The 24,626-nt window shown below is 26.5% G+C and overlaps 1 protein-coding gene across 1 annotated transcript in view; it reads right to left on the bottom strand.

Moving 5' to 3' along the window:
• Positions 1-4,316: 4,316 nt before the first annotated feature.
• The window catches only part of LOC122505811 (E3 ubiquitin-protein ligase Rnf220-like), an 80,859-nt gene continuing 60,549 nt past the window's right edge, over positions 4,317-24,626 (bottom strand). The window contains exons 3-6 of the mRNA XM_043617655.1: positions 10,796-11,060; positions 7,722-8,158; positions 5,531-5,605; positions 4,317-4,601 (exon numbers count right to left, since the gene is read on the bottom strand). Coding sequence (XP_043473590.1) covers positions 4,530-4,601; positions 5,531-5,605; positions 7,722-8,158; positions 10,796-11,060 — 849 coding nt within the window. The 3' untranslated portion in view covers positions 4,317-4,529. The remainder of the gene's footprint in view (positions 4,602-5,530; positions 5,606-7,721; positions 8,159-10,795; positions 11,061-24,626) is intronic.

Here is a 24,626-nt window from a genome sequence, read left to right as displayed (position 1 = left end):
TTAAGAATCTATAGAAACTTATAATTATTTAAATTGAATTATTAAATTACTTACAATCTATTGGTATAATTGTTTTAGAAAACAATTCCACAAAATAGCACAAGAGAAGAACAGGAAGAAATTTATTCTTTTATTTAAAGTAACCCTCTTTCGAAAAATAAAAATTCGAACTTCTCTTGTAGTTTTGATTATTTTTCATTGACAATTTTCTATATGCTTTTCTAATGATACAATCTATTGTATGAATTTAAAAAAATGTAATTTTCCAAAAAAAAATTTCGAAAATGGTAAAAAATAATTTTTTAAAAATTTTAATAATAAATAAGTTTAGATTCTAAATAATGTCCGAAAAAAATTGTCACACCTTAACAACTTAAATATCGAAAGATATCATTGTGTTAAACGCAGTTTTATAGATTTTTGGACCCCCCTCCCCCCTAAATTGGTAACGTAGTTTATGGATGGCCCCTTTCCCTTAATTATATAAATAAAAATAATAAAAAATTAAATTAAATAAAAATCAGACGAGTGACAGTTGCACTTACCGTAACCGAGGGTTCCGCACTTCTGCACATGAAATAATAGACTTTTCTGCATAATTAAGGTCTTTCTCCAATAGACTCCCAAAAGCATATTGAAGAAAGACACAAAATTCATTAATTATTATTATGTATTAATTAATTTACCTGTAAAGTAAAATAATTTTTGCATTTATGAATTAAGAAGCAAAAGGAATGTAATAAATGACAGCAAAATTTTACATTTCCATGGTCATTTTATTTCGAATACAGCACAGCTTTAGGGGTTTTTGTGTATTTACAATAAGTCTTCAAGTGTCCCGAAAAGTGGCTATAAATATATTCACGTAGCGTCCAAATTGGTGGAGCAAATATGCACATCTATCTAATAAAATATACGAAAAGAGGTAAATAATTATGAAGAAAAGAGAAAAAACGCTATACCTCCATAATGAAAAAATTGACACTTTGAGTTTGTTCATTTTCCTTAAGAGTTAAACCCTGCAATGAAAATTCTATGAAAAATATATTTTATAAAACAAAAGTCATGTCGAATATAATATAAATTGAAAACTCCTCGGTGAAAAGGTACAAATACGAAGAAATATTGTTTAGTAGATACAACATTATTTACAAGGAATACACCCTTAACAATGATTTCCCTTTCTTTTTCCTCAGTTTTCACTCTAAATCTGAATCAGTGAAAGATTCACTGATTTCGATAATCGGGCTTTTTTAATGTATCAGAATTTCACTAAGAATCAGCAAAAATCACTTTTTTCATCATCGACTAAATAATTTTCATCGACTATCATCGAAATCAGTAAATTTTTCACTGATTCAGATTTAAAGTGTTTTTACTTCTTCATTAATAAGTAAATAATTTATACATATTTTCACCAAGATTATTTGTTTAATATGTAGATTCTTGAATGGAAACTTAAATTCCATTAAGAAGAATCTTGACAATCGAGAGACAATAAAAAAGGAAATTCGAAGATTTATCAATAGAATTACTGAGTGACAGTTGATATATTTTTAATTCTCTAAACTTGCGTACTTTATAATTTAAGAAAATGGGACTTCCATTTTCTTTCCGTGGACATTAAAGACAGTATTTTGAATTCTGTGCATTTATTTTGGGGCATAAATTTGAGACATTTAAAATTAAATCATATCGACGATTGAAAGTGTGAAAATAATGTAAGATAACAATCTTTTGTTTAAAGTGACGTGGAAATGAAAATTCACCTAAACAGACAGAATCTACATTGAAAACATCTTTTTAAAAAAATACCTAATTAATATAATAATAATAATAAATAATTATTAACATGGAAAATTATTTATTTTATCTCATGAAACTTTGACAGTAAAATGCACAACTTGCTAAAGAACACAGTAGAATTTTAAAAATTGCATTTCATCCTACAATTTTTAAAAATTGCAGAAAATACAACCAAAAGCATATATGCTGTCCCTCCGATTAATTTCCGCGCATATTTTAAAATTGACCGATAATTACATTATCAATAATTTCTACTGATTAGTCAATTATTTTAAAATTCACGCCGAAATCTTCCTGTCGGATATTGGACTGTATAAAAATTCTAATAAAATTTTCTCAAATAAATATTTTAATAAATAATTTCTATGGGATTTGTATGGGCTCTAATTATTTATACTAAAAAATTTTGTAGTAGATTTCAGAAATAATAATCAAAATCGAGTTATGAATCTACTTTTTGTGAGTTCTTATCACCTGAAAAATTAAATGAATTCAACCAAGAAAACATTTAAATTTTTTGACTAATTTATCATGTAAAGTTGTCATAAGATTGCCTCAAAATTGAAAGGAAATTTTGTATTTTTTTGGTAGGTGGTCACTTTTTCAAAAAAAATATTTTTTAATCCTTTTCGTCCAAAAAAAGCGATTTCTAATTTATCATGTAAAGTTGTCATAAGATTGTCTCAAAATTGAAAGGAAATTTTGGATTTTTTTGGTAGGAGGTCACTGTTTCAAAAAAAAATATTTTTTAATCCTTTTTGTCCAAAAAAAGCGATTTCTAATGAAATCTGTTTTCTAAAAAAAGTTTTTCTAAAAATGTATGATTTCTAATATTTAATTTCCTGAAATTTGGGAAATTCTATAATTTTGATAAAAGTTAGAAAATTGTTAAAAAAAACAGTTTTGCATATTTTTTGTTTCTCAATCACAATTCTGTTTACAAAATTATGAGTTTCTTTTTGAAAAAAAGAAAATTTTTGCAAAATTTCTATTTCTTATCACAATTTTTTAACAAAATTTTGTTTTTCTTTGAAAATAAGAAATAATAATTTGCATCATTTTTATACCAAAATTTTCAAAATTACTATATTTATAAAACATTTTTTTTCAGAAAATTTTGAATATCTTTAGGGAAAAAAAGCCTATAATTTCTATTTTTAAATTACGATTTTCAACGATATTTTTTTTTAAATTTTGTTAAACACTTTGCATAATTTTTATTTTTTATTACATTTTTTTTAATGAAATTTCAAGTATTTTTTGTAAAGAATTAAAAAATGATTATAAATTTTATTTTTTAATCATATACCTATTTGATCGTCATTACAAAAATTGGATATTGTTAGAATTTTTTTTTTAATTACCTTATTATTACAAAAAGAAATTTTTAGAAAAAGACCTTTATTAGAAAAAAGAAAATTAAAAATCACCTTTATTAGAAAAAAGTTTTTCTTAAAAATTCACCTTTATTAGAAAATAAAGTTTTAGAAAATACGTTTTAGAAAAAATGTATCTCAACCCATTTTAAGGTTCACAAGTTCAAGGAAAGCTTAGATACTATCTACGAACTTATGTTTTTAAAATTTTTTTTTAAATATTTTGATTTAATAGAATTTAGTACAAGAAATTCAGAATAACTGATAACTAATTACTATAAGAAAAATATAAAATAATTTTTAACTTTTATTTTCGACTATAGAAGGCGTACAATAAAACATTTTTAGACATTTAAAAAGATTTAAAAAACCTATTAAAATATCTTACTTTTTTAGAAGAAATGAAATTATAATATCTTGTATTGAATATTTTATAAAAAAAATTTTTTAAAAATATTTTTATAAAAAAAATGTTTACTCTATTGAGTATTTTCAATTTATTAATTTTAACTGAGTTTAAAGATAAGTCGTTTCCATGACTATGATCCGGTTTTAGAAACCACGATTAAAATTTAATCGACGATGAAATCTTTAACCAACCAATGATGAAATATTATACTGGTCTTATATTATACTGTTCAGTCAGACTGAATTAACAGCAAATGTATGTCTGTTATAGGTCACGTGATCACCTCAATGTTAATTTGTTTAAATTATTTAAAATTTAAAATAAATTGCTTTTTTCTCGTAAAATAATGAACGAATTGTAAAAAATTCTAAAATATGATGAGGAGGGGCTGTTAAAATACTTTGAATCTAAGTTATATACCTGTAAGTTTGCAAGAAACTTGTATGAAAATTTACTTACAATGATGTGAAGTTTTACTATTTTCAGCGAACTTACCTGCGACTGTTTCTAAAAATTCCAAACTATTTTACACCCTAAAACAATATTCATTGTTCAATGTACTTTTATAAGAATTGTGCAACTCCTTTTGCATAAAAGAATGTAAAATAATAAAATATATTTTCAAGAATGGCCCCAATTGTTTGTCAAATAAATGATTTTTCTTTTCTGCATTTTAATTCTACGAAGTTTCAGTGTGAAAGATTCTGTCTTTCTAGGTAATATTATCTATTTGAACGATCTAGATGTTAATTTATTAGCTCTAAATATTTATAACGGTATTTAAATCGTTAATTTATAACATAATATACAAATATACAAGTGGCCGTGATCCATTTTATCAGACAAGACGAATTGTAGTTAGATTAGAATTAGGGTAAATTCGTTGACGGACACTGGCCAGAGAAGAAGTTTTTTCACTGGACACCAAATCGCCGGGTTCACATGTAAATTCGCCGCAAGTCTCCCGGTGATGTAATCATGTTGCACTGTGGGCAAAGTTTCTTTGCTCCCTGCAATCAAAATTTATAAGTGATATTTTAAAAAAAAAATTTCTTAAAAACATTCATTTCAAATTTCCTCTGATGATAATTTGAAAATTTATTCATTGAAATTATTTTGAAATTTCTAGAAAAGGTTCAGTTTTATGTAATTTATTTTAGTTATTATTTCAAAAAATTGTTTTCCAAACTGTGATTTCGCCTTAGCTTGTTAATTAAATTGTTCAAAAAATATTTGTTTGAGAATCTATTTGAGAATTTTCTTTCATTGATGACAGATTTTAAAAATTTTCAAAATTCAAAATGGCGGAACCAATATGTCGGACGAGATTTTTAAAAATTATTTCGATTTATTTCAAAATTGCTACTCGGGGGTTTTCGGGGTCTCTGATTTCGAATCCGATGTCAGTTTTTAAAAATTCAAAATGACGAAAAAAATTTTTAAACATTGCTCGGATTTACTAAAGAATTGCTATTCGGTAGTTTTTTGGGTCGCTGATTAAGAATTTTTATGTCAGTTTTTAAAAATTAAAAATGTCGGATTTAATATGAATTAATCTTTGCCGGTTAAAAAAAACGACCGCCGTATTGGATTCGTAATTTTTAATTTAATGAATTTTGAAAATCTGACAGCGAATTCGTAATCAGCGACCCCAAAAACTCTAGAAAGCTATTTTGAAGCAAATTGAATCAATGTTTATAAATCTCGTCAGCCATATTGGATCCGCCATTTTGAATTTTAAAATTTTTGAAAATCTGACATCTGGTTCATTATCAGCGACCCCAAAAACCCCCGAGTAACAATATTAAAACAAATTCAATCAATTCTATGCTATGTCGTATAAATTCTATTATATTCTGTTCCATGTTCCCATAAGTAAATAAATATTGGTATAAAGTGAGTTTTTTTCGATTGAAAAAAGTTGAAAAGATCTTCTTACCAAGGTGTGCAGCCAACATTGTTCACAGTGGACGTGCCAACAGCAGACAGAGGTCACTGGATTTTTGAAAGGTTCCTATTTGAAGAAGGAGAAAAATGATAAAAATAAACATTAATTCATCAAAAATTATTTTATACAACTCAGGCATATTATGGTCACTTTACTTTTCTCTACAGGCGCATACTAAGTTCTCCATTATAGTCCAGTAGTCAATAAAGTGCCCATTATTGCCCTAGGACAATAATAGGGTTGCCACATGTCAGGGAAATCAGGGAATTCAGGGAAAAGTTAGGGAAAGTAAAATTGGTCAGGGAAAAGTCAGGGATTTTTATTAAAATACTGGAAAAAATTGAATTTTGGAGAAGTTACAAATTATTGCAGAAATTCAATTATTTTCAAAAGTAATAAAATTCTTATCACAAAATTCAATTATGTTCAAAATTTAAAAAAAATTCTCCTCAAAATTCAATTATCTTTAAAAATAATAAAGTTCTTCTCCAAATTTCCATTATTTTTAAAAATTTTAATAACAATTTTTGCAAAATTTCAATTAATTCAAAAAAATTTTCTTAATTCAATGATTTTCAAAATCTACTATTTTAATAAAAATTTTCAAAAGAATTCAATTATTTAAAAAAAGAAATTTTGATAAAATTCTAAGCATACATTAAATTATAAATTAATTAAATTTATTAATTTATGAAAGTAATTGAACAAATTTTATCAAATTTTTTTTTAAATAATTCAAATAATGTAAAGAATCTTATTATTTATGAAAATAATTGAATCCCTGCAACGAATTTTATAACATTTTTTTTAAATAATTGAATTCTTTTGAGAACTTTTATTAAAATAGTAGATTTTGAAAATATTTGAATTTCAACGAAGAATTTCATTATATTCGTGATATGTAATTAAATTCTTGCAAAAAATTTAAGAAAACAATTCCATTTTTCTAGGATTTTATTTTAAATTGTATTAAAAATAATTGAAATCCTCAGAAAAAAATTTTTAATTTGTGAAAATAATGAAATTCTTACAACGATTTTTATCAATTTTTTTTTTTAAATAATTGAATTCATGTGAAAAATTTTATTCCTTGTAAAAATAATTGAATTCCTACAACGAATTTTATTACATTTTATTTAAATAACTAAATTCTTTTCAAAACTTCTTTAAAATAGTAAATTTTGAAAATTTTGAAAATTTTTGAATTTCAGCAAAGAATTTCATTATTTGTGAAATGTAATTTAATTCTTGCAAAAAATTGTTGAAGATTATTTAATTTTTCGAAAAATTTATTTAAAATTGTATTAAAAATAATTAAAACCCTGTGAAGAATTTTATTATTTATGAAAATAATTGAATTTTATTATAATTTTTGTAAATAATTTAATTTTTTTTAAAAAAGTATTATGGAAATCTAAATTTTTATAAAACATGAAGATATGAATTACTCCGAGTCGAAGACTCGGAGTAATTCATATCTTCATGTTTTATAAAAATATTCTTATAAGTCGTTGAGTTTTAAAAATGTTTGAATTTAAATGTTTTGAAGAATTTTAATTCCAATGGGAAAATAACAATTAAATACTTATTTAAAAATAAAGTTATTGATGTTTGTGAATAATTTTACAATTAAAGAAATTCGTAAGTAAATGTAATAGAATGTTTTTGTTGAGTATCTAATAATTTTTAGAGTGAATCAGAGTATTCTTTAGGGTCAGGGAAAAAGTCAAAATTTTGTCTGGAAATCAGGGAAAAACAAAATTAATTTTTTGTGGCAACCCTGAATAAAGTAGCCATTGTTATCCTAGGGCAATAAAGTGTACTTTATTGACCTTACTCATTGGTCAATAAAGTATACTCATTATTGCCCTAGGGCAATAATGGACACTATTGGGTACTCAGTATTACCCTAGGGCAATAATGGACACTTTATTGCCCAGCTGCGCTTATATAGTTAGCATGCACCGGAACAGGTAGCATAGAGTGACCTTAATAAACCTTTGTTGCATAAAGTATAACAAGCAAAACAATTTACAGATTTTTTTATTGAAATAAATATTTATTGCAATGCAAGAATGCAATTGATTATAAAATATTTAACAATATTACTTTAATGCAACTCATAAAGACAAGGAAGAAAATATCTAGAAATAAGCGGTAAATATAAAAAAGATTAAATTACCATGCAGATCAAACACTTGTAAGGTTGCCCTCGAATCTCGGCCTCAAGTTCCTTGATTCGTCCTCGAAGAGCCTCGACGACGGGAGCTTCAACTTCATTCTTTGGAGTCACTGAAGAGGAATTTTCTTCGACCTCATTCTGTTGTCCCGACGGAGTTGTTGAACCAGGTTCTGGTTTAACTTCGATCTGCATACGCGACTGATCTGGAGGAGTGTGCGGGGGTGCATTAGGCGATATCACCGCTTCCCGAAGAGCGTCTCTCTCCTTTTGTTCCCTTGAGTCGCCATCGACTCTTAGTGCTACTACGTCAGCCTCTGAATACTGAGCTGGACCGAATTGAGCTGTTTCGTCTCCATCCACAATTAAATCCACGTCCTCGTCTTCATGATGACCACTTGCGGAATTACGACTGCTGGAGGATGTCGCTAAACCGACAGCTACAATCAGACAAATATTTTCGGAATTAATCAAAAAGTGTAAATCGTCAGTCGGATATTAAGAAATTCTTTTTACAATCTTTTTGAAATTACAGTAGTTGGATATTCAATAATTTCTACATGAAAAATACAGACACATATTTTTTTATTTTTCACTAAATTATTCTTAGCGAAGTTATGCACATTGTAACTTTGAATGGTAGAACTCGAAAGAACAGTGGCAGAAGATTGTCCAGCTTGTAATTTTCTTTCTAATGAGTGTAATTAAATTTCTTTTCTTGGATCTTGTGGGGAGTCCAGTCCTCTTTAAAATTCAGTTTGAAATTTACTAAGAGCTTCAAAATTAGCCCTTGAAACCCTAGTCTTTTTTTCAATCCAAATTTTTACCATAAATTCTCAACAATATAAAAAACAATTCTTATAAGTTTTGATATCTTCAAAATATTTATTTTTATAATATTTATTCTTTAATAAAAATCTAGCAAATGTCACACGCGCTAGCACGCGGAACGTGATATCCAATTTATTATTATTATTATGCAAATTACAAAATTTTTTATTTTTAAATAATTTCAGATTCAAACTTAACAAAAATTTTATTATTATTTACTATTTTACCAATTAATTATTCTTGTTTAATAATTTCAAAACTTTTAATAAAACTCTTCGCAAGAATTCAATTATTTTCATAAATAATAACTTTCTTGTCAAGAATTTAATTATTTTTATAAATATATAATATTGCAAAAATTCAAATATTTTTTTAAACAAAATTTTAATAAATCCTTCAAAACAATTTAATTCTATTTTTTTAAATAGTAAAATCTGTGCAAAAATTCAATTATTTTCAAATAAATTTTACGAAAGAATCTACTATTTAAATCAAATTTTCCAAAAGAATTCAATTATTTAAAAAAAAATCTTAAAAAAGTTCTAAGCAAACATTTAATTATTTCCATAAATACCTAAAATTTCACAATAATTCAATTATATTTACAATTTTTTATAAATTTCGTCTAAATAATTCAATTATTTTCATAAATAATAAAACTCATAGCAGAATTTCAATTATGTTTAATACAATTTTAATTTCAATTCTGTATTTAACGTTATTTCCAAAATTTTAACGCAATTCTTAGAAAGAAATCAATTGTCTAGATAAATATCAAAATTCTTCCCAGAAATTCAATTGTTTTCAAGAATTATCATAAAATTCTTTGCAAAATTCAATTATTTTCGTAAATAACAATATTAATCACAAGAATGAAATTATTTTCGAGAGTAATAAAATTCTTTTCAGAAATTCAATTATTTTAAAAAATTAAAAAAAAATTCTCGCCATGATTTCAATTATCTTTATAAACAGCAAAAATCTTCGCTGTAAATCAATTATTTAAAAAAAATTTAATAAAATTCTACGCAAAACAAATTTTTTTTCATTCATAATCAAAATTTCCCAGGATTTCAATTATTTACAAATAAAAAAAAAATTTTTTTGCAATAATTCAATTATTCTTATGAATAATTTTGATACAATTTTAATCAAATTCCTTGAAAAATGTGATTTTTCCTAAAAATTTTATTAAAATTCGTAAAAAGAACTCAATTATTTAAAAATTTTTTGATAAAATTCTTTATGAAAATTCAATTTTAAAAATTCAATTATTCAATAAATTACTTATTTTTGCATTTAAATAATTGAGTTTTCGTAGCTAATTTTCTGATAAAAATTTATTTTAAAATGAATTTCTGAATAATTGATTTAGTATTTATGAAAATAATTGAATTCTTGCAAACGAATTTTATTACATTTTTTTTAAATAATTGAATTGTATTGTGAAACTTTACTACAATGTAAAAATAATTGAATTCTTGCGAAGGATTTTATTAGGATTTTTGAGAATAATTAAATTTATTTTGAAAAATTTTATGGTAATCTAAATTTATTTTATAAAATATTTTATAAAATTTTAATAAGTTGTTAATTTCAAATGGTTGAATTTGAAATTTTTGAAATTCTTCATTTCGATGGAAAAATAATAATTAAATATTTGAAAAATAAGTTAAATAATATTTAAAAAATAATAAGTTATTGATGTTTTCGAATAATTTTACGATTAAAGAAATTTTTAAGTAAATGTATTAAAAAATATTTTTGAGTATCTAATAATTTTTAGAGTGAAGCAGAATATTCTTTAGAGTTTGTAAAAAAGTGAAAATTTTGTCTGGAAATCAGGGAAAAACAAAATTAAATATTTGTAGCAACCCTTATTATTAAAAACTAGTTTTAATTTATCTTTCACGCTACTGAAGATTTTTTGTGTAAGCGGATTACCAGGGGCTACCCGGAGTAGCTAAAAAGACTTAATTTTTAAAATCCTTTTTTTAAAACTCTTAATGTTTCGAAAGTAATGGAAATTTTGTTCAGTGACTTAAAATTTACGATTAAATTACATAGTGCAAAACTAGAGCAGACTTTTCTTTTGTCTAAAAGCTTTTTAATTATATATTTTTTAATTATTCAATTATTTATTAATTACTGAGTCTTTAATCTTGCTATTTTAATGCAAAACTTAATGATATTAAGAAGCTATTAACTTATTGTTATGAATTGAAATGAAAAAATTAAAATTTTACCAGAAAATCCGCCGACGAGCATAGAAGTGGCTCTAACCCGTTTCTGCCCAGCCCACTCGTATTCCTCGAATGTTTCGGAATCGCCTTCGACATCGACGTCTTCCTCATCATTGACATTTGATCCAGTGGAATTGCCATTGTGTTTGTTTAAACATCTCTCAACATGTTGATTCAATTCTTCTGGCGTTCCAGAGAGTCGTTCGTTGCAAACCGGACAGGTTGGATCGTCGGCTTTCCTCTTCCGATTCTTGAGACGAATTCTACCCTATAAATACACAAAGTCAAATCTCTTTTAATTATCAATCTTATCAAGTTTGTCCGACGATGTGGAATTACGAATAATGAATATGTATGCCTAACGCTGATTGCGCACCAGACCTCGTTAGTAGCACTGTCGTTAATCCCTTTCGAGTTTGTAAAGTCTCAGGGTTACAAAAGAACGAATAAGATATTCAGAAGTTTTCATTTTTAAAAGTGACAATTTTTTACTTTATATTATTAATAAGCAAACAAGTATATATATATATGTTTTTCAATTACTCCAATCACGAGGTTATTAGGAAATAAATATGTTAAAACTTCGACGCTGAGTTTTCTTTGTAAGGTTCTCATTTATGTATATGATTAACTGTATGGATGCAAGGTTTTGATAGAAATGCCAGAGTTGTCAAGTTAGCGGTTTTTCCATTAAATTTAGTAAGATCTTGGCCCTTCGGTAGCAATTTTAGTAGAAGGAATATTTTAGTAGAAAAATTAGTATGTTTTTTTTCGCTTAGTAGATTTTTTTAGTGTTTTTTACCTAAAAATAATTGTATACTTTCACACTCATGATCTAGTTACAAAATGCGCTTTAAGCATGTTTTCATATGTCAATTATATAAATAAATTTTACTTAAAATTAATAAATGTTCGAAATGTTTTAAAAACATCTATAACTATAATAGTAAATTGTTATACATTCAACTATTATATTTTATGGCACAATTATTTAAATAACTTTTCAAAAATCAATGTGCAAATTCAACAAATTTGGGCTCAGATAATTTTAGTGGAAAAAAAATTTGTTAGGGGAAAATATATGACGATCTAGGGACAGGGCTCGAACCAGTGAAAGTATTTAAAAATACGGACTTTACGGACAAAAAATTAAAAATTACAATCCGAGTCAAATAAGAGAACATTTTATTTAAAACTATAAATTAAATTTTTCATAACTATAAAACATGAAGATATCGATAACTCCGAGTCTTCGACTCGGAGTCATCGATTTCTTCATGTTTTATAATAATTAAAAACGACAGAATGATAAAATCATAATCAATTCAATTATTATTTTCAACAATTTTTAACGAAAATTCATTATTTTTAATAATTTTCGTAAAAGTTCTTTGACAATTTTCAAATTCATTTCCTTACAATATTAAATTTTACGAAATTTCAATTTTTCGTAAATTCTTCAATTAAACATATATTAGAAAATAAAAACTTCAAATAATATAAAAAAAATTCTCAATTAAACTTTCTCAAAAAAAAAATTAATTCCACAGAATTGTTAGTTAAAAATATGAAAAATTCAAATTTTCAAAGATTTTAATCTGAAACTTTTTCAAAATTCAATTATTTCTAAAATTTTTCGCTTTGACGCTTTTAATATTCAATTATAATGTAAAATTTGAACTGAAATCCATTTTTAAATCTATTTTTATGAAAAAATTCTACTAGAATTCAATTATTTAAATACAAAAAACAATTTATTAAATAATTGCATGTTTCTTAAAATTGAATTCTCATAAAGAATTTTATTAATAAATTTGTAAATAACTGAATTCATTTGACGAATTTTAATAAAATTTTTAAGAATAATTACATTTTTTCGAGGAATTCGATTAAAATTGTATTAAAAATAATTGAAATTCTGCAATGAGTTTGATTATTTATCAAAATAATTAAATTCCTAGTAAGAATTTTATTATTTACCAAAATAATTGAATCCCTGTAAAAATTTTATTATTTATGAAAATAATTGAATGATTGTGATGAAATTTATAAAAAAAATTGTAAATAATTCCTGTAAAATTTTGATTATTTTTTAAAAATAATTAAATGTCTGTGTAGAATTTTATTAAATTGTTTTTTAAATAATTGAATTCTTTTGGAAAATTTTATTAGAATAGTAAATGTCTATTCAAAATCATGGAATTGATGAAAATTTTTGAAAATAATGTAGTATTAATCACTTAACAATTACTAATTAAATATGTAACCGGAATTGGCACGCAGAACAAAAGAGGATCTGTTAAACAAAATATGAATTATAATTAAACAAAAACTTAGTTGTCATTCAGACATCTGTCACGATAGACGCAAATGTATGAAAACACTATTTAAAATAAATACTAATCAAGAGTTAATTGATCTTTGATTTCATAATAACTATTAATTATACTACAATTGGGGGCTCGTCCAAAGAAAAAAAAAAAAAAAAAAAAAAAATTCTTTCTTCACGAAAAATAAGAAACGTCAAATTCACAATGACAGATATCGAGAGACAATTGGAAGAATTACACGATTTATCCGACGACAACATGAGGGAACGACTAGCGGAACTTGGACTTCCATTAACCGGATCAACCGCTAATTTAAGAGAAAGACTTCGAAAAGAGCTGACGAAAGATCATCAATTAACCATCAACGACGACGATCACGACGCTTTGACAGATGATGAAGTAAACATAAATTCTTTAAAACTAAATGAATTAAAATTTAGATTACGACAATTGGGTTTGTCAATCATAGGAAATAAACCGGAATTAAAAAATCGTTTACTAGAAGCATTAGAAAGCATAAATCAAGAACCCAATTTAAGAGGCTTTACCGAAGAAGAACAAAAAGAATACGAAAAGCAAAGACGAGAAGATGAACAAAGACGAGAAGATGAGCAAAGACGAGAAGATGAACAAAGACGAGAAGATGAGCAAAGACGAGAAGATGAGCGAAGACGAAAAGATGAGGACCCTAAAGTTTTGAACGTTCATTTGAACGAAATTTTTTTTTCTTCATTTAACAAATTTTTCTCAATAATCCTGTTTAGAATAGTAAATAAAACAAATATCAATCAAAAAATTCCAAAAATATTAATATTAAGGGTGAAAAACCACCCTTAATCAAATAACCCATATATGCATAATAATAAATTGCACAATATCACTACTATGCGTTCGGATATTTTTCTAACAACAATTCCAAAAATTCTCTAAAAATATACCAATCAATTTCCAAGAAGTTAGAATGCTCGCTCGAACCCCCAAAACCCACCCCTAATTTAAAATACTTAAAAAAATACATAAAAGTGCAAAAGCGAGAGAATGCGTTCGTCTTTCTTTATGAAAATATTTTTAAAAATTCCCTAAAAATATACCAAGCAATTTCCAAAAGGTTAGAATGCTCGCTCGGACCCCCAAAACCCACCCCTAATTTAAAACAATTAAAAATAATATATAAAAGTCCAAAATCGAGAGAATGCGTTCGTCTTTCTTTCTGAAAATATTTTTTAAAATTCCCTAAAAATATACCAAGCAATTTCCAAAAGGTAAGAATGCTCGCTCGGACCCCCAAAACCCACCCCTAATTTAACATACTTAAAAATAATATATAAAAGCCCAAAAGCGAGAGAATGCGTTCGTCTTTCTTTCTGAAAATAATTTTAAAAATTCCCTAAAAATATACCAAGCAATTTCCAAAAGGTAAGAATGCTCGCTCGGACCCCCAAAACCCACCCCTAATTTAACATACTTAAAAATAATATATAAAAGCCCAAAAGCGAGAGAATGCGTTCGTCTCTCTTTCTGAAAATAATTCTAAAAATTCCCTAAAAATATACCAAGCAATTTCCAAAAGGTAAGAATGCTCGCTCGAACCCCCAAAACCCACCCCTAATTTAACATACTTAAAAATAATATATAAAAGCCCAAAAGCGAGAGAATGCGTTCGTCTCTCTTTCTGAAAATAATTCTAAAAATTCCCTAAAAATATACCAAGCAATTTCCAAAAGGTAAGAATGCTCGCTCGAACCCCCAAAACCCACCCCTAATTTAAAATACTTAAAAAAATACATAAAAGTGCAAAAGCGAGAGAATGCGTTCGTCTTTCTTTATGAAAATATTTTTAAAAATTCCCTAAAAATATACCAAGCAATTTCCAAAAGGTTAGAATGCTCGCTCGGACCCCCAAAACCCACCCCTAATTTAAAACAATTAAAAATAATATATAAAAGTCCAAAATCGAGAGAATGCGTTCGTCTTTCTTTCTGAAAATAATTTTAAAAATTCCCTAAAAATATACCAAGCAATTTCCAAAAGGTAAGAATGCTCGCTCGGACCCCCAAAACCCACCCCTAATTTAACATACTTAAAAATAATATATAAAAGCCCAAAAGCGAGAGAATGCGTTCGTCTTTCTTTCTGAAAATAATTTTAAAAATTCCCTAAAAATATACCAAGCAATTTCCAAAAGGTAAGAATGCTCGCTCGGACCCCCAAAACCCACCCCTAATTTAACATACTTAAAAATAATATATAAAAGCCCAAAAGCGAGAGAATGCGTTCGGCTTTTGATCTCAAAATATTTTTAAAAATTCCCTAAAAATGTACCAAGCAATTTCCAAAAGGTTAGAATGCTCGCTCGAACCCCCAAAACTCACCCCTAATTAAAAACAATTAAAAATAATATATAAAAGTCCAAAATCGAGAGAATGCGTTCGTCTCTCTTTCTGAAAATAATTCTAAAAATTCCCTAAAAATATACCAAGCAATTTCCAAAAGGTAAGAATGCTCGCTCAAACCCCCAAAACCCACCCCTAATTTAAAATACTTAAAAAAATACATAAAAGTGCAAAAGCGAGAGAATGCGTTCGTCTTTCTTTCTGAAAATAATTTTAAAAATTCCCTAAAAATATACCAAGCAATTTCCAAAAGGTAAGAATGCTCGCTCGGACCCCCAAAACCCACCCCTAATTTAACATACTTAAAAATAATATATAAAAGCCCAAAAGCGAGAGAATGCGTTCGTCTTTCTTTCTGAAAATAATTTTAAAAATTCCCTAAAAATATACCAAGCAATTTCCAAAAGGTAAGAATACTCGCTCGGACCCCCAAAACCCACCCCTAATTTAACATACTTAAAAATAATATATAAAAGCCCAAAAGCGAGAGAATGCGTTCGTCTCTCTTTCTGAAAATAATTCTAAAAATTCCCTTAAAATATACCAAGCAATTTCCAAAAGGTTAGAATGCTCGCTCGAACCCCCAAAACCCACCCCTAATTTAAAATACTTAAAAAAAATACATAAAAGTGCAAAAGCGAGAGAATGCGTTCGTCTTTCTTTCTGAAAATAATTTTAAAAATTCCCTAAAAATATACCAAGCAATTTCCAAAAGGTAAGAATGCTCGCTCAAACCCCCAAAACCCACCCCTAATTTAAAATACTTAAAAAAAATACATAAAAGTGCAAAAGCGAGAGAATGCGTTCGTCTTTCTTTCTGAAAATAATTTTAAAAATTCCCTAAAAATATACCAAGCAATTTCCAAAAGGTAAGAATGCTCGCTCAAACCCCCAAAACCCACCCCTAATTTAAAATACTTAAAAAAAATACATAAAAGTGCAAAAGCGAGAGAATGCGTTCGTCTTTCTTTCTGAAAATAATTTTAAAAATTCCCTAAAAATATACCAAGCAATTTTCAAAAGGTAAGAATGCTCGCTCGGACCCCCAAAACCCACCCCTAATTTAACATACTTAAAAATAATATATAAAAGCCCAAAAGCGAGAGAATGCGTTCATCTTTCTTTCTGAAAATAATTTTAAAAATTCCCTAAAAATATACCAAGCAATTTCCAAAAGGTTAGAATGCTCGCCCGAACCCCCAAAACCCACCCCTAATTTAAAATACTTAAAAATATTGTGTAATTGTCCAAAATTGAGAGAATGCGTTCGTCTTTCTTTCTGAAAATATTTCTAAAAATTTCCTAAAAATATACCAAGCTATTTCCAAAAGGTTAGAATGCTCGCTCGAACCCCCAAAACTCACCCCTAATTTAAAATACTTAAAAATAATATATAAAAGTCCACAATCGAGAGAATGCGTTCGTCTTTCTTTCTGAAAATATTTCTAAAAATTCCCTAAAAATATACCAAGCAATTTCCAAAAGGTTAGAATTGTTATTTTTGAAAGTTTATTCTTGAAATCTAATTTTAAATAAATATTTCAAAATTAATTAAATTTTAAATAATTTGCGTTTACAGTTATCATAAGTACAGATGATTTTTAAAAGATTTTAATTTGAAATTTTGTAAAATTTCATTTATGAATGAATTTAATTAGAAATTGTCTTAAAGAACGTGGATTTTTGAGAAATTTTAATTACCTATTCCAACTCTTCTGAAATTAATTAAATTTTTTAATATATATTTTTAATTGATTATTAATAATAATGGATTTATAGAAGAATTTTAATAAAAAACACTGATAGAAATTGAATTTTAAAGTAATTACAAATGATTGCAGAAATTCATTTATTTTTAAAAGTAATGAAATTCTTCTGAGAAATTCAATTATTTCCAAAAATTGTATTAAAATTCATGGCAAAATTTTAATTATTTTCAAAAACTTCTATTAATTCAATGGTTTTTAACAAATCTACTACTTTAATAAAATTTTCTAAAAGAATTTAATTATTTAGAAAAAATTTTAATAAACATTTAACATTTCATTATTTTCATAAATAATAAAACTCATCGCAGACTTTGAATTATTTTTAATACAATTTTAACAGAATTCGTCGAGAAATGAAATTATTCTTAAAAATTTGATTAAAATTCCTCAAAGAAATTCAATTATTTTAAAAACCTTTATGCTACAATTCATTTATTACAATTTAAGTATTTTTTTCTATATAAAGTTTTAATTAAATTGATTCAAAAAATTTAATTATTTTCAAAAATTTTAATTAAATTCTTTGTAATAATTAAATTTTTTTTCAAAATAATTTTAATAAAATTCTTCATAGAAATTTTAATAATTGAAAAAAATTTGTGAAAATTAAATTCTTTTTAATGTCTAGGGGAATGTAGTCAAGGTTGGTCTACTTTCTAGGTAGGCCATCGCGATTTTTTGGACAAGTTCACTAGCGCCACCTACGCGCATGCTTGTCGAAGCTTGTCTTAGTGAAACCTAACTTTTTGTTCAATTACATTTTCGGAAAATCGAAAATTGTGTTTTCTGTGACGTCGGTACAAAAAAAGCTCAAAAAAAGTTTTGTGCATAATGTGAAAAACCATTAATAAAAGATAAAAAACAAATTGAATCGTCAAGGCAAGTATGCAGAAAATTTGTGGGACTCATGGTTGAAAGGAAAACAAAGTAAAAAATCGAATCCCGAAACGTATTTCTTTATGGTTACAACAATTCGGTAATGTTACTTACTGTCAAGGTCGGCCACTATGTGTTTAAAATGCGCAAAGATGACGACGAGCTACTTCATTTGCAAAAACTGCAATTCTGTATAACTCATAATATAATTGATCATCTTATTAATATTTTTATTTAATTTTATTAATATTATAGTGCAAAATTTTTTTTATTTATATTTATTTTTTTATATTGTTTATTTGTATTATTTTGTTATTTCATTAAGTTACAAACTGTAAACAATAAAGAATCAATTTTCCGTAACTCCAAACATGTTATTTTATTTTTTAAAGATTAATGCTCTTTGAATTTTAAACATGGCCGACCTTGACTGTAATGGCCAACCTGGACTACAAATTTTTTTTTTTTAAATCTTTATAACTTTTTCATTTTTAAACCTGTCAATTTACTTTGTACAGAAAAAATGTTCCTATTAAACAGGACTTTCCAACCATATACTTCAATTGTCCAAATTCTTTTTTAAAAAAAAGTTATAAACAAAAGTCAAAAAGGTGGCCGACCTAGACTATGTTCCCCTACTATTTCAATAAAATTTCATAAAAGAATTCAATTATTTGAAAAGACATTTTAATAAAATTCATTTGAAGAATCCAATTATTTTCAAAAATTAATAAGATTCTCCGCAGAAATTTATTTTGTGTTCAACAATTTACAAAAATTCTCGTCAAAATTTCAATAATCTTTATAAATTTTTCTCTAAAATTTAATTATTTTCTAAAATTTTATTAAAATTCTTTTCAAAATTTCAATTATTTTCGAAAACTCTTATAAAATTCCTTGTGTACTTCACAATGTTTTAAATTTAAATTTTTTATAAAAATTGTTTTCAGCATTTGTATAGTAATCAAATATTTTCAAAATTTTATAAAAACTTAATTAGTTTTTTAAATTCCTAATTTTTTTTAAATAATTATTTTCAAATATTTTAATGAATTTTCTGACAATTATTTAAATTTTTTTAATCATATAATACAGATTTAAAAATTCTTCAATAATTGTTTTAAAATATTTTTAAAAATATAAAAATTTAAGAAGATATAAACATTTTATTAAAGCGAGTTGGTACTGAGACAATTCAGCGACTTTAAAAACGCGAAGCTGAGCCAAGCTGTGCCGAACGTACTCAAGTTATATTGTGTCCTGTTTCGAGTATATTCGTCAAAGCTCGACTTCTGTCGGCTTCAAAGCCTCGACACTTTCACATATACCGCGAAGTGAAAGGAGAATCGTCAGCGCTTTCAACAATCAACGTGTGCCGCATGGTGGGGGAAGGCTACATTCTTTCGATTCCTTCACGCGGGACTTTCTTGAGCATCGTGCCTCTCGAAGACTCGACAAAATCAAGTCTCCCCACTCCGCTCTGTAACCAGCTGTTCTGGCAGACAACGGAGGCAAACGGCTCCCACTCTCGCGGTAGAATTTCTCCTTCCAACATGCTTACTGCTTACTCCCACAATCATATGCCAGACTTTCGCTCTTGTCCGTGAGCCTCTTTTTCGCTTTTCTTTAAGCACTAGCAGAGATGCTATTCGGCGAAGGAAATCGTGTTTACTTATTCCAAACTTATTTCTTTTTGAAAAAAATAATACTTTGTAATAAACATTGTAATTGTCTAATATTAATCATGATAGTTTTTTTCATTTCTTTCAATAAAAAATTTAAGTTTTGTTAAAAAGTAGGTATTGTAACAAAAAAATTGAAATTATGAAGATTGTTCTATATTTTCATTAAAATTGTGAATTAAAAAATGAGTCGCCGGAAAGTAAAACCACACAAAAAATTTCCACAGACGTTTCAGTTGGCCTCTGATGGTTGAGGTTGACAAATCGATTATCAGAAAAAATAATTTTTGAAATCGCTTCCTTATTGGAAATTGGATTCCACATAATTTTTCTTCCATAAAAAAATTGATAACTTACCATTTTCAAGAAAAATGAAAAAAATGGATTTTTTCAAAACACATTTTTAATTGAATTTTTGACTTCAACTCGCTGTAAAACATAAAGTTATGAATATTTTCTTTTTATATTTTCAGGGAGTATAGTTTAAACTATCTTTAAAATAACAAACTTTGGAAGAAAGTAAAATATTTTATTTAAAAAAAGTTATTAATTTTTATCATACACATTGTCAAAATTATTACTTACAATGTTCGAGAGCTTCGTTTATCTGAAAAATTTTTAGTGGTCGAAAACTTCCAGTGAAGAAAATGTTCATTAAGGTGTAATAAATATTTTTGCCTAGTAGTTTCACTCTAGAATTAACCGTTTTGTAAATATTATTAAAAGACTGTTTTCTGACCAACGCGAGCGGCTATACATAAACAACCTAGACTCCTGACTCGCGCGCGTTTGTCAGAAAATAGATAAGCAGTTTAAACTATACTCGTTATAAATATCAAAAGAAAATATTCATAACTTTATGTTTTAGATCAAGTTGAAGTAAAAAATTCAATTAAAAATGTGTTTTCAAAAAATCCATTTTATTCATTTTTCTTGAAAATGGTAAGTTATCAATTTCTTTAAAGAAGAAAAATGATGCCCAATACAACTTCCAATACACGGAGAAAATTTGTTCCTTACATTTTACCGAATTTTTCAATAAAGTTGGGATAAAGTAGCATAATCGTAATTTTTAATAATTTTTATATTATTTTTTTGGTAACAATATTTAAAATCTAATGTTTATTATGTTTATTATGTTCTTTATTCCTTAAGAACTAGTACTGTAAAAGTTTTAAAAAAATTGAAAATGAACGTTTAATGTAAATTAAATAAATACCTCCTTGATGGGCACTAACGTTTCAGGAATAGTTCGGTAAAACTTTCTTGACTTGCCGAAAGTGTTAATTTTCAGGAATAGTTCGATAAAACTTCCTTGACTTGCCTAAAGTTTTAGTTTTCTGGATTAAAATACTTTATTTCAAGTGTCCCGCAGTCAAATGTAAGACTTTCACACTAATAGTTGATTTTTCCAACTTATTTAGACTTAATTAATAATCATTTTATTATTATTTAAATTAAAATTCAATTAATTCATTATTTTAAAATTTAAACACTTATTAATTGCCAAATATGTAATAAATGCTTTTAAATCATGTAAAAAGAAAATATAAAATGGCAATAACATACTTATTTTTTTAACATATAATTTATTCATTTTAATTAAATATGAATAATAGTAAGTAAGTAAGCAAGCAATCAAGAAAGCAAGTAAGTAAGCAAGTAAACATAAGTAAGTAAGCAAAAAGGAAATAAATAAGTAAGCAATTAAACATATAAGTAAGTATGTAAGTAAGTAAATAAGTAGGTAAGCAAGTAAGCAAAAAGGAAATAACTTGCTTGCTTACTAGCTTACTTTCTTATTTGCATACTTACTTGCTTATTTCTTTCTTGCTTACTTTGCTTACTTGCTTACCTACTTATTTGCTTACTTCCTAATTTCCTTCTTGCTTACTTGCTTGTTTCCTTTCTGCTTACTTACTTCCTTATATGCTTACTTGCTTACTTTCTTATTTCCTTCTTGATTACTTTGCTTACTTGCTTATTTCCTCCTTTCTTACTTTGCTTACTTGCTTATTTCCTTCTTCATTACTTACTTTCTTATTTGCTTACTTTCTTACTTGCTTATTTCCTTCTTGCTGACTTGCTTATTTCCTTTTCGCTTTCTAATACCTCACAATTATTATTTAATACTTGCACTTTTAATATGCATATTTTTAATTTTAAACACAAAAATTTGAGAATAATAAGGATTTTCATAAATTATTGTTTTATTCCATTAAATACAAATTTAAACATTTTTCTTTATAATAAAAAAAGCATAATTTAAAAATATTTCATAAATTGACCTTGAATATAGTTAGAAATGATTCATTAATATAAATAATTTTTAATTTTGTACAACGATAGTTTATTAATTTGAATCTTTCTCACAAGCGGTGAGACTTTATCTTACGTTTTACCGAACTATTCAATACATTGCAACTCGTCAGTTTTACCGAAGACTTTATCTTACGTTTTACCGAACTATTCAATAAATATGAATGTAGCGAGCACTTGGCTTACGTTTTACCGAACTGTAAGTGAAGCGCTAATACATGTATCGTGAGCTTTATGATTTTTACATTATTTTTCAATGCAATTTCTTTTACAGTCTAGTTCTTGAAAAATTACTGTTTTGACACTTCATCCCAGTTTTACCGAACTAAATTCAGTAAAATTTCAGGAATAAATTTTCTCCGTGTAAGGAAGTGAATTCAAAAATTATTTTTTATCATAATCGACTTGTCAACCTTCAGAGACCAACTCAAACGCCTGTGGAAATTTTATATGTGGTTTTACTTTCCGGCAGCTCAAATTAAGCTCAGGAAAACGGAAAATATTCCAATCTCGTGTTTTTCTATTCATAAATAATACAAATTAATTTTTCGTAATTAAATTATAACATTAAAGAGAGAAGAAAAATTTTGTACAATGGATAGTAAAAAATTATTTTGAAAAAAAGAAAAAAGTTTCTGTTATTTGTTCTCTTTAATGAAGAGAAATTATAATAATTTTTTAAAAGTAAAGGAAAAGAAAAAAATTTCATATTAAAAACATTAATTTTATTATTTAATTTAAAAAAGTATACTGTTTTATTAAGATGTAATAGATTTTTTAAAGTTTTTAAAGAAAAATTTTTTTAAACAACATAGACAAAAAAAGACTATTGCATTCTAAATCGGCCTTAAATATTTAATGAAATTTATACCTAATATTATTAAAACTTATTTTTTAATTTCTACTACAAATTTTATGTATCACAAATTAATGCATAAATATTTATAAATTGTAAATTTAAATTGATAATTATATGCCCTCTATGAATACAAACTAAGAATTAAAACTAATTTTAATATACTTGTTTATAGGGTGGAGTACAGAGACATAATTTCTTCAAAAGATTTAGAAATACGTTGATTATTGAAAGCGTAGAAGATTTTCTTTTCGTTCTTAACCATAGACATATTAGAATAGACTGCGCAAGAGGATTCAAATTCAGCTTGTGATATAGAAAGAGACATCAATGCGTTCGACCGAGACGGATAGAGCAGAAGAACCGATTGTCAGACTCTTTCTAGCGCACGGCATGCTTTGGAGTGAGGGAGAAAAAAGAGAGTTCTTACGCTCTATCCGTCTCTTTTCATACCACCGGCTTGCTCCTCTCATGGGAATCATGAAACTCGCGCAGTCTATTCTTATATGTCTATGTTCTTAACCTTCTTAACTTCCGGGGAGTGTGGCGGGGCTTCAGAGTCGACAACAGTCGAGCGACGCCGAATATTACCGAAGTAGAACCTAGTACGAAATACTATCTCTGTCGACACTCGACGGCCGCCTCCTTTCCTCGTCTCTCATTCTCTGCTATCTCAGTTCAGTTCCCTGCCTCATTTTTAATTCATTATTACAAATTTTATGTATTTTTTGTGTATTACATATACAATTAAACTTACACAAACATAAATATAAGGAATCAGAAATTCGGGAACGAATTATAATCATTAAAAATTAGTATCTAAAATTCGGTTAAAAATATTTTTTTTTACAGTTACAATTATTCATCCCAAATAATGCCCCGTCGATCTAAGACTTGAGAGCAATAAAAAGCGTTTCATTCATTCCATGCAAGACACCTTTCCTTCGGTGTATATGCGCAAGTGCAGACAGAGAGAGAGACTACAGAGCCGAGCTTTGCCGAAAAAACCCGATGGTTGCTTGTTCTTAACTACAATTTTTGACTTTCCTATCCGCTTTTCTCGACAAAATTCATCTCACATTATAGACTACAAAATCAAAATTTACTGCAATTATTTGACATACACATTTAAATTTTCAAAGATATACAAGTGAAAATATTGATAATATAATTAAATTTTAAAAAAATTTCACTGAAAAAAATGACAACGTCAATTTTGACATACAAGTACATGGTTAGGATGTATAGCTGAAACAGCAATACTGTATTGCTATTCCCATTAAAATACAGTATTGGTGTTCTCCACATACATATTACTGCCTCTCACATACATATGGCCGTTCTACGCTGCGTATGGCTGAAACAGCAATACTATATGGCAGTCCCATATCCACCAAAAAAATATGTGATTTTAATATAATGAGAAATTTTAGAAAATAGTATATTTTTAAGGAATCTCAATTTTAGACAATTACACAATATTTTTAAGTATTTTAAAATAGGTGTGGGTTTTGGGGGTTCGAGCGAGCATTCTAACCTTTGGAAATTGCTTGGTATATTTTTAGGGAATTTTTAGAAATATTTTCAGAATGAAAGACGAACGCATTCT

The sequence above is a fragment of the Leptopilina heterotoma genome, unplaced genomic scaffold, assembly GCF_015476425.1.
Source record: "Leptopilina heterotoma isolate Lh14 unplaced genomic scaffold, ASM1547642v1 Lhet_370, whole genome shotgun sequence".
NCBI classification, from domain to species: domain Eukaryota; kingdom Metazoa; phylum Arthropoda; class Insecta; order Hymenoptera; family Figitidae; genus Leptopilina; species Leptopilina heterotoma.
This window is presented reverse-complemented; position numbering and strand designations above follow the sequence as displayed.